Source organism: Corvus brachyrhynchos, unplaced genomic scaffold (genome assembly GCF_000691975.1).
Source record: "Corvus brachyrhynchos isolate BGI_N302 unplaced genomic scaffold, ASM69197v1 scaffold152, whole genome shotgun sequence".
Lineage (NCBI taxonomy): Eukaryota > Metazoa > Chordata > Aves > Passeriformes > Corvidae > Corvus > Corvus brachyrhynchos.
This window is the reverse complement of record NW_008237447.1, coordinates 1,159,670-1,174,786: the sequence shown is the minus strand read 5'-3', so window position 1 is coordinate 1,174,786 and position 15,117 is coordinate 1,159,670. Positions and strand designations below refer to the sequence as shown.

Genomic DNA, 15,117 nt, shown 5'->3' with positions numbered 1-15,117 from the left:
GGTAGTGTCAGTGTGCTGTTAACAGGATGGTTTTGCCTTTGGTGTTGAGCTATCTTAATGCTTGAAATTTGACAGCAGCAGTAAATCTCTTCCATAGCTTCAGAGGCTTCTAAAGGAAGTAATTAATATCAGAAATATAATCAAATGTTGGTATTTAGACAAGGAATCTATTTTAATGTGGTGGTTAAGACAAGCCTTTGGAATTCTTGGGCAGGACAGTTGTAGCTGGCAGGTGGATTCCTTTACCAGATCAATGAAGAAATGACAGACCTGGATCAAGGGTTTGCTGCAATGGTCTAGATACACACACAAATAATACCAGAATCATGGAATGCCCTGAGTTGGAAGGGACCCACAACTGAGTCCAACTCCATTGGACACCCCCAGGAATCACTCCATGTGCCTGAGAGCATTGTCCAAATGACCATAAGGCACTGGAGAAATAAGATCTAAGTTAATGGTTATAAGCCTTAGGTTCTCTGCAATTGTTTTGGATAGGGAAAATAATTCAAAGGAGAAGATGGCAACAAGAGGGAATAAAACATAAGATCTTGACTTGACTTGAAAGAGCTTAAGAGAAGGAATCAGGGTTTGTGGTACTCAGCCCTGGTCCAGTGGAAGATATCTCTGCCCCTGGCAGGGGTTTGGAATGAGATGATCTTTAAGGTCCCTTCCAGCCCAAAGCTGTCTGCTATTAAAATGAGACCATGTTTGTCTGTGTGTGAGTACATTTGGAAACTTAAGAAGTGACAAAAATCCTTAGTAGTGAAGGAATCAATACTGAGCTCAATACTCAAGGCAGAGCTGAGACAAGAGGGATGGAGCAAGGAAGCAGGGAGACATGAGCTCTGCATCCAGCTGCTGCAGCTGAGCTCAGGAGACTGACCATTATTAGCCTGGGATAATGGTGTTTGGAAGAAGCAGGCTTATCTCGGTTTTTAGATGAGTTTTATGGCAGCCACTACATTATTATCCTTTAACAAACAAACCGGTTATTTAATTGTGCAAATTGTACAGATTTTTGTTTTTAAAAAATCCTCATTGCACTTCAGAACTTCTAAATATACAGAAAATGCCCTATGTGACAACTTAGATATTTTAAGACTTATGTGTATACATATTTTCCATTTCTCTCCATTTATAATATATAGCTGTGGATCAGTTTGCATCACGGGATTTTTGTGGGTTTGGTTTTTTTGTTTACTTGGCTTGAACCCATGTTTAACTAAAAAAATATGGCTTCACTTCTGAATCCCTACTCCATTCATCTTGGGCTTAATTTAAATGGACTTTTGATAATAAATTGCAACAATTAACTTTGAAGACTTCAAACCTGGCTGATCGTAAGGGGGAAAGCAGTGCTCTGTGAATCCTTCCTAGAACTGTACCCATTGATGGGGCTGCCTGAGGAGTGCCAACACAACATGCAAAAATTCCATTGTCTGACATCTTGTGCTTGGAAGAGCAGTTTGGAAGGGAAGCAGCTGCTCTCAGCCAGGCTCAGCTCAAGCTGAACCTCAGAACAGTTCAAATTGCACAGTACACTTCTGTACCCACTGATGCTCCAAGTGATGAGGCTGCTATCCGTGTTTGTGTCGGCAAAAACAGGAATTGCTCATCACAAATACAAATGAAAACAGTAATGTCAGATTTTAAAATTCTTGTGTGTGTATGACTTAAAGGGATAGAAAATCTGTAGTTATCAATAAGTAATACCTCTCACAGAGAAGCCTTTTTCCTGTACTGTTCTTTGTTCTGAAATGTCATTAAATTGGGTTCATATTTATGTTTACTGGAGCAGACTTGCCTCTGGCATGTTCCTGCTTTCTGCAGGGTGTTGCTAAGGGCTTGATCACAGTATCACAGTTAGAGCTGCGTGCTTGGCTGCCTTCTCCCTGGTGAAGGTAATCATTGACTTCACAAGATAACTAAATAGAAATCCATTTTCCTTTTAAAATAAGGCCCAAAATCAGGAGGTTAAATACAGAGCTCCATTTAGTTTAAAGACAGTTTTACCCAAAAAGTTGCTTCTCTGCTTCTGCTTTCATCTTAGAATGCATGATCCTGACTGCTGAGTGGTATTGATGGTTTTTTTGTAATGTCTACATATTTCAGCCTAGGGGAATGGAGAGGAGATTAATTTTTCTAGAGATGTTTGGATGAAAAATTATGCAAGAAACTACTTTGCTTTACCAGTCAGCTACTTTAATACCATCTTCTAATCCCAAGACTTGTTACTGCTATCCAGCAAGTAATCCTTCTGAAACAGCTGGACAAGTCTACTGCTCTGTCAGTCCCTAATGATGTTTAACTTCTCAGCCTCTTCACTGCACATCTTTGATTAATGAATGTGAAGAAACACATCAAAATTACAAATAGCAATCACAGTAAATGACAGGTGCTTTAACTTTCTCACACAAACCCCACTTCTTTTTTAAAAGCAAGTAAAACCCCAATATGCACATGTGATGGTTTAAAGTTTCTGTAAGTGTTTTGATGCAGCCTATCATGTGCATGCCACCCTTTTTCCTTTATGTAGAAGTAAACTGGTGAGGAGCATAATTCAGTGATCTTTAAAGCACAGTAGATAAAGAACTTGGGCTTCTTTTTTTTCCCCCCTCTGTTGTATGAAGATGTTGTGCAGAGCCCTCTTAAATCTGTTGATTGAAGTTGAAACTCAGTATATTGTAAGGACTAACTAAAAAATACAGTGTATTTATTTACTGTAGTGTAAAAAGGATGAACCAGGAACTTGTCTAGGGGTTGAAAGGATAGAAAACTCTCACCAAGGAAGTAGTAGCAGTCTACTTTTTCTGGTGCTGTTTGCTAGGCAAACATCTAAGAAATGTATTATAATAAATAGCACACTGTTAAGTGGATCTATTGGCTGGTGGTTTCAAATCTCTTCTGGTTTCTCTAAAAAATATTAAAATTTATTTTAAAAGCTTAGCTGTATTAGGTGATCTGTCTTAGTAAAACAGTGTGTGGTTTGTTGGTTTATTTGTTTTTATAGTAAATAAATTTGTATTCATGACTTACATTCCTTTTCCTTCTTTGCTTAGCTGTAGCACACCATTTATTTCACCTTAACTTTCTGGTGCAACTTTCTCCTATGGCAAAAAATAGACAAAAATCTAGGCAGATCACTGGCTGAGAGAATTAGTTATGAGATAGATCTGGTAGGGTTTTTTTCTGGAGTAGAGGACTTGTTGCTGGAGTCTCCAGGATCAGTGACTAAAACACTGGACAACATGACTTGAAAGTAAATTCAGGTTACTTTCTGGCAGCAGTGTAGTGAGGTTCTGGATCAGTTTACTTTTTAGGATCATATAAATTGCCATAATAGTTTCACTCTTTGCATTCTGCTAAAATCTGTACCTGCTTCTTCTTGAGAGTGATATTCCCCTTGGACTGTGTTCAGAACCTCCGAGCTAATGATGAGAAGGAATAACAGAAGAACCGGGATGTGACTGTCTGGTTATAGCTGGAATTACAGGGATCTGCAAACTGAAGAGCTAAACAGGAAAAATTTTGACACCAAGGTCTTGTCACAGATTAATAAAAAATAAGTTCCTGGAATTAAACATTCACAAAACAAATTACATAATTTAGCGCTTTTTTTCCTCTGTTGTTTTAGGAAATCTCCAGCTGTAAACCTTACTGCTACCATATGGGATAGCTGCTCCAATAATTGATCTCAAATCATCTTTTGCCTTAGTAGGAACTTTTTAAAAGCTGTCTAAATCTTGAGTCTTGTCATAGAGAAATAATGAAGAGAAATAAATTGGACAAAACTTACGAAAAACCAAATCACACTGAGAGACACATTAGATCCTTAATGGCTTTTTAAAATTTAAAAAGTTCTGTTCTGGCATAGATTTTTTTTTTTTTACTTCAGAATTTTGCTACCTCAATATGGATGGAGGATGAAAATAAAATAGCATGTGAATTTTGCCAACAGCTGAAGTTTGTTCTACAGAGGGGGAATAAAACCTGGCATCACTTGACATTCCACTGTCTTGCATGCTATTCTTGTTGTAAGCCGGGATGGAAAAAACCCAAGTCTGTAATTTTACAGTTGGGATTACGCTGATGTCTGTTTCAAACTCATGGAGAATGTATTGGAGTGCCTAATGATGATCTTTGAGAGCCCCGTGCAGTGTTTGGGAAGGGGCTCTCAGTGCTGTTCTCTCTGGAATTCACAGACGATCCGCTGTCGCCCGCATCCAGGAGCTCTTCAGGAGGAGGAAGGAGAGGAAGGAGATGGAAGAGCTGGAAACGCTGAATATCAGGCGCCCATTGATAAAGATGGTTTATAAAGGTCACCGCAACTCGCGGACCATGGTACAGACTCTGTGTGCTTTGGGGGCTGTGGGGCTTTATGGACTCAGCACAGCTGCCCCTTGCTGTGCTTGCCAAAAAGGGTACTGGGATGCACTGTAAGCTCTGGCTTCTGTGATCACTTGGAAGGCACAGAATTGGCTCTAAATGAAAACTAAAATTAGTGTGGCTCGTGTCACTGTGAAAGGTATTTAAGTACTCCCCTCAACATCCTTTAAAATTTGGGGTATTTTTCTTCTTTTTCATTTTCTCTCTCAGCTTAAATGGTATAAAATGTGCCTACCTTCCAAATTAGGATTTAATCCTCACTTTCCCTTCCAAGCTGTTCAAAATTATTATTTAATCTTTAACTTTGAAGAGCTCAGAAGGGAAAGTGAGGATTAAATCATAGTTTTGAAGAGCTTTGACATCTCTGAATTTAAAAAAGGAACCAGTGCTGGTTATTAAATTATAATTTAGCTACTAGATGCCTTGTCCTTTTCACACAAAATGCTGTATTTCAAGAAAAATGCAGTCACTGTGTTTGTAAAGCAATGGTGCATGAAAAACAGAGGTTGCTCTCCTTGCTATTTCTTCTTTTGCTTTTTTGCAATATTTTGAAGATATGAAGTTCTGAGTTCTAGGTGTATTTTGCAGAAGTAGCTGCTGGTGTGTTATTCTGCAGCTGATGTGAGGAGTAGTCCCTTTACCCCCAAAGCCATTTTCTAGGGTTTGTGTGAATAGCTTTGATTACACTGGGAAAAATGCTTCACTAAATACATATTTCAGTCTACATAAACAACAGGGCTTAGGAAAAACCTTGATTTATGACAAGGAGTTTTGCACTGTATTTCAGAAATCAATTTTAATTGCTCAAACCCTTGTTAGTTTAAAAGTCCTGGCATCAAGCACTTTGTGGTTAAGAGATACTAAAAGTGAGCTCATCTAAGTCTTAATTCAGTCTCTGTCTGCATATCTGTTATTACATAGATTATTTAACAAACTTTGTTGTTTGGTTTCTTGGGGATGTGGGTTGGTCTCTTTGCTTTTGTTTCACACAAGCATCTATGGCAAGGAATGCACAGAATGAAAGAAAATGTAATTTTATTTTCCCTGTTGGTCTCTATGGTTGCAAACTTCATTTCAACCTGAGTGCTACCCTCATTCCTGGAAAGCAAGGGCTGATAATATTTCCCTTTCAAATTTGTGAAGGAGACAGCTTAAAAAAATCTTTGTTTCCTACACACCTGAGCAGCCCAGGGATGAAGTTGTGTTGTCAATTACATGAACCATTTTTATGGATGGATGGATATAATTTTTCTGTGTATATATATATATATATATAAAATTAAGATTATGCAGGCAAATGGTGTAATTCTGGTTCTTCCTTACTTTTGAGGACTTAATTTGGCAACTTAGATTTTGACAGCTTAAAAAAATCTTTGTTTCCTACACACCTGAGCAGCCCAGGGATGAAGTTGTGTTGTCAATTACATGAACCATTTTTATGGATGGATGGATATAATTTTTCTGTGTATATATATATATATATATATAAAATTAAGATTATGCAGGCAAATGGTGTAATTCTGGTTCTTCCTTACTTTTGAGGACTTAATTTGGCAATCTTAGATTTTTCATAGTTTCGCTTTTAAAACAATGACTTTTAGAAACTTCTTCAGTGGAATGTCTGAGTGTAAATGATAAATGGCATAAGTTGTGTTTACATACAGAAGTGAGTGTGTATATGAGTTTGAAAACTGAAATTTTTAAATGTGAATTTCTGTGGTGCTAAAATTAGATTTTACGAGTATTGAGAAGTATGAGTAAGAGAATACAAAGGAAACAGGAAGAGGTAATCATTGAAAATTAAGATATAAAATTAAAATATTTTTATTATTGGGGATAATCTAGATGTAACAGGATAATGAAAATATATATTAAGAGGAGCTATAAGACAAAAGCTGCTGAAAGATTAATATATTGGAATTCATTAGAGAACTCAGGAATGCAGCTTATTTTTAGATACATCAGGATGATTTTATTGCCTTGACAGCAGTCATTGGGACATACTCTATAGACAAAGATCTACTGAGCCTGAAATTTAAAACTGGGCATACTTAGGCTGGAAATAAAGCACATATTTCTAACAGCACTAAGGGTTCGACTTTCCAATAGGAGTCTGTATCAAGGTAGCTGAGGCAAAGCACAGAGCAAGGCAGCGTCTCTGCCCTTCTCTTCAGGCATTTTCTGAGGGAAGTGTGCAGAAAGAAAGAGAAGGATATAGCCATGGCCCTCTTTAGAGCCTTACTTGGAAAATAATTCACAGTAGGATTCTGCATAAATAGTCTCAAACTCAAAATTCTGTCCCTAATGCTGGAGTTCCTTTTAAATGCCAAACTGAACTTCCAGCAGTGGAAATGCTCTGTGTGAACTCTGCAAGCTGCTGCACAGCAAACTCCTGCTTGCACAGGTACCTCTCTTGCCCAGTGTTTGTTAGTTAAGAGAGTTTGTAAGAGGTACTGCTGACTCTCAAAAAAATAATTCTACATCTACACTTCAACCTTCCAGGCTTTTTCCTGCAGCACAAACACCAGACTATTGTGGAGCTCTCAGCTCACATCTCGTGACTGAGTTTTCTGACTGTTGTTGAAGCAGTGTCCCTTCTCCCTCTGCCACCCCATCAGACCTGTAGAGGACACAGGACAGCAAATTTATATCATGGTTATTTTGAGGTCCTACTCTGAGTAAAATCAGAAGTGATTTCTGAAGAAGGTTCTTACCTTTAGTGAAGGAAGTGACCTGCTCTTGTTTGTTCAGACTAATTGTTTGACATCATTTGTGTTACAACTTTATAGGAAGGGAAGGCAAGAGGGGCCTTGGCATGGAAAGAATATTCTACATTTAGGAAACCTAATGGTTACTTCTTGGAAAAAAAGTATTTTAGGATGGCTTTTTTTGGCTCAGAAATTGAATAAGGCACATTCTTTCAGGCTGTAATCATTAGGGTATCTTGAAAGTAGCACGTGTAGCATAGTATCAACATTGTATTTCAAGGAAATGGATATCTGATCCTACTACCATTTCTCCTGGCCTGCAGTATTGATCATTTCTCTGCTGCTCTGTTTCATGGGACAGAATGTTTCAGCTGCAGTCAGTTCCAAAACTGCTTCTGTTTTCCCACTGAATTAGTAAATGCACAATGAACAGATAATACATTCACCACACATAGAATGGTTTATAAATAATATACAAGAAATACTAACAGTATATTTAATGTAAGAAATAAATTATGAATCCATACCAAAATACAGATAATGTGCCTAAATTATTATCAGATAATAACATAGTTCTGATAATACTTATAATACTTACTGTTCTAATAATACAATACCACATTTTGTGACTGGGAGGCACTTTCATCTACTCTTGCTGTAATAGGTGAAGCTGACGGGTCATTTCTACCTGGATGCCTGCATTTGTTCAGTGATTTGTAACTTAATTTTGGCATTGGGCTAAGAGGTCTTAATTTTTATCTCATTTATTATAGCGAGGGGGGAGAAAAAAATTCCTAAGTTTTTGATTTCGTTAATTTCCACCCCCAAGTTTTCATAAGCTTCTGTCTTGTCTCCTCTTTCTCTGTAAATGGAAAATCCTCCCCAGGCATTAGCCTGTCACACACTCTAATTTAGCCAAACTCTTCCTAGAAACTCCTTTGCATACCCCTGTCTGCAGTATCGTACCTGTCACTTTAGAAAGTGACAGATCTGCTGACATTTGTTTTCAAACTGCTCAGTCTGCCCCAACTCCTCTCTTTTTTTTTCCTGTTAGCAGCTACTTTGCTCTGAAATCTAAAACTTTAAGTTTTTTTAATCATTCTTCTTTAAATGTTTCCTTTAAAATGTCTTAAATGTTGTTTCTCCATGGGCAGAGCTCTTCCTTCAGCAGCAGTGTTATTGCAGACGCAGGAGTGTAATCTTTGATGGGGTTTTCACTGGCTGGGTCTTAAAAAGTTTTGTTTTTCTTGCAGATAAAGGAAGCCAACTTCTGGGGATCCAACTTTGTCATGAGTGGTTCAGACTGCGGCCACATTTTCATCTGGGACCGCCACACTGCTGAGCACCTCATGCTGCTGGAGGCTGACAACCACGTGGTGAACTGTCTGCAGCCTCACCCCTTTGACCCCAGTAAGAGCAGCATTCTGACACTCTGCATGTCCAGCTTATCTGCACTAGAGCATTTTAAAGCTCAGTCTTAAACTCTGTCTCAACAGAGCATTGCAATGATTAATGATCTATTGTTCATGTTTCTCCATGTAACTCAGATAATACTATTAATTTTGCCTCTTACTAATGACCTTTGGCCCTTAAATCCCTCCTTACTCAAAAATTTATTGAAATCAAATTACTCCTGACATAGAATTTATAGAAGTATTGTCAGATGTAATAAGAAGAATCTCAAATTTTTTCTGCCCTCAACACAGAAAATGTTTTCCATTACACTAATGAGGGACACATGGGGTTGCTGAAATGCCAGCAATACTTGGGAAATTATATTGGAATCTGGTCTCTGCTTGGCCCTGTTCAAAAAAATGGAGTGAAGTGGGTGTCTCCCTCTCACTGGCATTGTGAGATTAGAAGAATTAATGAAATTCATAGAAATTCTATTTGTATTTAGAGGAAAACCTTCAGAGAAAAGATGGACCAAAGTAGTAGAAGGAATTGCATGTAGCTGGAAAATCTGACCCATCCTGCAGCTTCTGACACAGTCAGAGAAAGTATTTGTGTTACTTCTTTTTTCACAGCTTATATGGCTGTATAGTAATAGTCAGCTCTTAATAAATTAGCAAGTAAAGCTGTTCTAGAATATCAGAAGAGGCTGGGGGTTTTTCTAACAGTTTGGAGAAACATGGAATACTGTCCTACATAGGGTAAGCCTTGAACTTTTAAATTTTTTACTGAAATTGAGTTCTTGTAAATGTCCTGAGTTATATACTCCCTTTGGAAGCACATTTCAAAGTGCCCTGTAGCTTTGCTGGTTTCTTGTTGGAGTGTGACTGTCTCCCTGTCACACTCTGGAAGTGTCATTAAGAGAGCTCATCCTCCTTGTAGGACAGTTGATCTTGTTCAGTTTCCCAGTTACTGAGACCTTTCTGTGGAATTTTAATTCCTGCAGTGTTTTTTGTGCAATGATCTAGAGAATGTTCTGCGACTTTTCACATTTTTCATACCTTACTTATAACAGCATCCACTGCATCTTTATACTTAAATATCAAATAAATTTACATGAAATTCACTGAAATTATCAAATGTACATTTGAAATTATCTTGGTTCTGCCTTTTTACCTGGCTCTACAAATCCTAAAGCTTTGTTATTAATGCATATATTTACCAGCAGAAATGTATTAGTAGTGGCTGGGTTTGCTCTTACTTTCTGCTTCTATCTTTTGTATATTCTGGTGATTTTTTTTCATATTTTAAACAGGGGGCTGTTGATGCTTGCATTTGTTTTCTTCATATATATATATTGATAGATTCAAAACCATATAATCTATCATGTGGAGGCTTGGTAATTACAAGCTCTGTTCAGCATGAGATTCGACATTTGCAAATAAATGCTTCAAGTGAAGTATTTTTCTTCCATTTAAGGGCAGAAAATACCAATAAACACATAACACATTTAATTTAGAATTACTCTTACTTACTTCTAGTTCTGGCCTCTTCGGGTATTGATTATGATATAAAAATTTGGTCGCCATTGGAAGAATCCAAGATTTTTAACAGAAAACTGGCAGATGAGGTAAGAACCTTTCCTCCTTTTTCATGGTAATGTTGTATCTTTAATTCTGTGAAAGCCTTTGGTACAAATTTCTGATACTGAATTAGCAGAGTTATTTAATGTTCGACAAATGAGCTACAAATATACAGCTGCCCTTCAGAACAGCTGACTTTCATATCCTTGGCACTTTGCATTTCATCAGCTCTCCTAGAAATTATATAACATGATCTGGTATTATGTACATGAAAGGAGTTGGAAGAAGTGTGAACATTCAGATATTGAAGGAAAACTGGCAGGAATTAATAAATGAATGTAGTGCTTGTCTCTAAACAAATAAATGACAGGAAGAGTGAAGGAAATAAACTGAAGGAAATAATACAGAACAACAGGGAGTGCAAAAATCAATCCTATTAAATATTCAGTGGCATAAAAGGGAGTTAAGATTGCAAATGGGAACTTCATGGAATAAAGCAAACATTGGAAGCCCAATCAGTTTATAAAAGTCCAACGTAAAGTTATGTAACTATTATTTCCATGTTGCCCTCAGAGTAATAACTGGATACAGCAACTGGCCTGGGGTGACCATATAGCTGACTGCTGAATAATCATATTTGAGTGAATCACATAAAATAATGTATCAAAATGTTATATGGTGTTCTGTAAGCAATGTTGTAGGAGAGATTGGGTTGTGGGGTGGTCACTTTGGGGGATTTTTTTGGTGAAAACTCTTGGGCAGCACAGATATAGTAGACTGGGTGGTTTTTAATCATTCTTTCTCTTTAGTAGTGCTAAATATATTTTAAACAAACAGAAACCCACAACCCTTAGCCACCACCCCACATCCCTTGAAAAAACCCCAAACCATCCACTTGTGAGTTTTGAACCTTTCCCATTTTTTTAGCACTGAGCGAAGTGACGCTTCTTTGCATATTGTGTGACAGCTTTAGTCGTGACATGTTTTGGAGCCTTTGGGGTTTAGAAGTATTTCTAACCATAAATGTGTGGTAAAAGTAATTATCGTACTTTAGTTCTCTCACTTTATTTCTAATGATTAGAAATGATTTAGATATTGAGTTATGTTTTCTTTAATAAAAAATGTAGAACTTTCAGAAGAATTGACTGCAGTGCGGTTTGTAATTTTACATGTTTTTTCTTTCTTAATTTAATCCCTTTATTGGAATACCTGTGTAGAGGACAGGAGATGTTCATAGCAATAAAATAGTTTTCACCATGTTAAGTTTGGCTGGAGTAAGTGTCCAACATACCTAAACTGAATTTTCCATAGAAGGGGGAAGGTCTGGGGAGAAAACAGTGTTTGAGGCAAGTTCCATATAGATATAGAACTGCATTTAAAATTGAGAGAGGCCATGACCTTAGTGAGTAGGAAAAGACAGTGAGGATGAGAACAAACCTCTGAATAGAGAGAAATCCTCAGCAGCAGGTTGTCAGGGGATGTTACTGATGATGCACTGGAGAAATAGAGGGTGAAAGAGGAATAAACAGCAGCCTGCGGCCTTCTCAGTTTGCTTCTGTTAGGGAGTGATCAGCCTGGCAAACAGGTGAGAACGACAGAAAAGAGGTGCTTTGATTGGGAAGGGAGAAGGGCGCTGCAAACATTTGCAACAACATGTTCCTCACAAGAGGAACAGGCTTGAAGAGTCTCAGGAAGAGCAAGAATTACATTATTTTCCTGTCTTACAGCAGCTGATCTGGGAGCAAAGACTGAAAAATGGTCGGAACTTGTCTCCACCTAAAAAAATTTTTGTCCTTAATGGTAACAAAAGAATACAGGCTAAAAGCTGAGACAAGCTTAGACAAGCTGAGACAAGTGTGGGATTAGAATTTATGGGAAGAAGAATGGCAAGGAAGTACCATGAGGAAGGAATGAGGGAAGAGAGCTAAAAGTATTCATTAGCAGGTTTTTTTTTCCTTGAAACTGAGACAGTAGGATCTGGCTCTTTCAAGTCATTTAGAAGCAAGCTGTAGATCTGTTTACAAAGAATTATGGAGCTAAAGAGTTTTCCTGAAGTGGGATAGAAAATGGCTTGTGTTCCTTGGATTTTCTCCAAAAGTTTCAAGCAGCATGAAGGTAGGAGTTGAGGGTAACCTCATCTCTTTTCCTTCCCACATTCTTGGCCAGCACTGGTGCTAGAACTCTGTTCTCTACAACAGTTGCCATCTGGAAACAGCACTTTCTCTCATCAATCTGCTTTACTTCATGCAAGGTTTCCAAAGTTTTTCTTAGTCACTCGTCTTAATATCTGCCATGCATGTGGACAATGGAACCATGATCTTACTAGAATATTCTTTAGACAGACAACAGGATACCTGCAGGCAGAGTCCACTGTCTGACTTTTCTTACCACAGACAACAGTATTCAATACCAATTATTAAAATATTGCTCCCTTATGGTAATTTTGGTCTCTATAAAATGACTTTTGCATAGAAACTTTGTATCTACAAGCCCATATTGATGCAGTATAATTTTGTGTTCATTTCTGATGCTGGCTTTTTCCTTTCCCTGCCTCCAGGTTATAACTCGTAATGAACTAATGCTGGAAGAGACCAGAAACACCATCACTGTTCCAGCTTCCTTCATGCTCCGAATGTTGGCTTCGTTGAATCATATAAGAGCAGGTGAGAGACTTCTGAAGAGCTTCTCCACAACACTGGTCTGTGAAATAGCAGGTGGATTGGGAAATCATCAAGACCTTCAGCTGCCCATGGCTGTACTTGGGGTTGGTGAGAAGATTCAAGGGTTGTTCAAGGTTCTCTTAATAGAAGTACTTAGGAATTGCTTCTTTGGCGTGAGACTTGCAACATCTTTGCAGCTGTTATTTTTTGTCTCAAAACAAAGAGCAACATGTATTTTTAGATGTTGAAAAATACTCTCTTCAGGAATGATCTTTGAGTGCTGTGTGATGGGAAAACTATTGGGGAGGACTGGAATGAGTTGTAAGATAAACTGACTGTGATTGTGGGCTTGGAGTTGTGTGGGGTTAAGGAGGGTGTGAAGATACAGGACTGTAGGAGGTTATTGCTGAGGCTGCTGGCAGCTGTTCCTAGGGCAGCAGGATGCCCCTCCAGTTCCCATGAGGCTGAAACTGGTGAAAAGAGGGTTGCATGGAGGAATCATCATTGGGAACTGGATGTTGGTGCTGGAGAGGTTGAATGCAGTGGATTGACCCTGAGGATGGAGGTCAGTGGAGAGACATCACACACTGTGTAGGAAGCAAGGAGATGGTGTTTTGGGAGACTGGCATGGCACATGGGGCAAAAACCTAACAGACCTGTGGAGGAAGGTGAAAGTGACTGGAGATACTGAATATGGGGACTCTGGCTGAGCAGAGCAGTGGCTTGCAGTGGTGAGGTGGGAAGGAAGCTGTGCCTGGTGGCAGCTGCTGCTCCTCTCTCACCTCTGGCTGCTCTGTGAGTGCTGGGAGCCAGGAGGGTGCTGTGTGTCCAGCTCAGTGCTACACCTCCATGTGTTTCCTTCAGTTGTCATTATCTCTTTTGAATGAAATACTAGAAGAACTGCCCAACACTTGAGTTAACAACAATTTCAGCAAAAATCTGTTACAGCTGGGTGGAGAGTTTCTTAACCTGACTGCATGTTGCTTGAGTGATTGATCTTGAGCCAGTCATGTTCCCTCACACATTTCTGTGTTTGCCTTTCTCTAAATATTTACATCAAAAGGCACTTTTCCTGATGTATTGAAGTGACAGGCAGTGATCCCCCAGTTTCTGGACTATTCAAATTTCTAACTGTAGCTATTGTAGCTTCAGCTCCCCAGCACAGCACTTCTGTCCCTTGTAGTTACCATCTCAGTTTAACGTTAGGCTTGCATTCATCTTTTCTGTGCTGACAGCCAGTCAGCAGCTACAAGGTTTTTCCTTTTGTACACAGAGTTTGCTTTTATGCCTGGAAATCCTTTAGGGCATTTCTCCTTTTCTCCTTTCTTGTGGTAAGATTTCTACCCACTCTCTGCTGTCAGTCCACACAGACTTTCTTCTACCGTAAAACCCACAGCCATTTCCCATTGTGTAATAGCCCAGGGAGACAGCATGTTATAAATATTTACCAGAAAAAGAAAACTTTGCAAGTTCTCTTTACTAAATCTGTGTTTTGCAGACCGATTGGAAGGTGACAGATCAGAAGGATCTGGCCAGGAGAACGAAAACGAAGATGAAGAGTAACCACCAGTTGTGTGTGAGCACCTGGAGGTCAATGAAATTTGTATAAGACATTAATTATATTTTTCCTTACAGAGCTTTAGTGCAATTCTGAGGTATTGCTTTTGGATAACCTAACCTTTTGGTTTTTTGAATGACTGTGTGCATGACTTGGGGAGAGTGTGCAAGTTAAAATAAGCAAAAATGTTTTTAAAATGTTTTGCCATGTATGAGGGGTGCTAGAAGATGCCAAGTGCAATATTTTCCCTAAACAGCAAATGTGAGAGCTTGGATCAATGTTTTAAAGTAACTTTCATTATAGTAAAAACGTTGGTTCAAATAAATTTCTATACCTGCTGTTTGCATGTTTGTTGCTTTCTAATTAAAAGATTTGGTTGTTTTAAGTAGTTCTGTGGTTTTTCCTTGTGCAGCCATTATCACCTTGTAACTACAACCATTTGCTGCCTTTGCAGTATTTGCATAATTTCTTACAATGTTTGTGAAGTGACAAATACAATTATTTCTTGCAGTGAGCGCTGGGGATTTTGAGACCCCTCCATCTCTTAGTTCTTGCTTTTCCACAGGAAACCCAAATGTAGGCAAAAATTCTCTCTCCCTCAGCTGTAGGGTGCCACTTCCCATTCTCTGCGCTTGGGTCTGTAATGCTGGTGAAACAATTGTCTTTCCTGGATGCATCTGTGAGTTTGCCTTCTTTGCAACAGCAGCAGATACATCTTAATTTCCACTGGACTTGGGGAACATGAATTTGAAAATTCCTGTACATTGTTTCCTAGCTGTAATTATTTGGGAAGGCTCTTCAGTGTGTTTTATGGGCTTTACCCTTCC

General features: G+C 38.6%; 1 protein-coding gene across 7 annotated transcripts in view; it reads left to right on the top strand.

The window, feature by feature from the left end:
- DCAF6 (DDB1 and CUL4 associated factor 6) overlaps positions 1–14,678 on the top strand; it is a 71,713-nt gene extending 57,035 nt beyond the window's left edge. For all 7 annotated transcript variants that reach the window (XM_017731447.1, XM_017731446.1, XM_017731448.1 and 4 more), the window contains 5 exons: positions 4,206–4,344; positions 8,351–8,507; positions 10,031–10,119; positions 12,630–12,735; positions 14,231–14,678. In XM_017731447.1, the coding sequence (XP_017586936.1) occupies positions 4,206–4,344; positions 8,351–8,507; positions 10,031–10,119; positions 12,630–12,735; positions 14,231–14,295 (556 nt within the window). In that variant the 3' untranslated portion in view covers positions 14,296–14,678. The remainder of the gene's footprint in view (positions 1–4,205; positions 4,345–8,350; positions 8,508–10,030; positions 10,120–12,629; positions 12,736–14,230) is intronic.
- Positions 14,679–15,117: the final 439 nt, after the last annotated feature.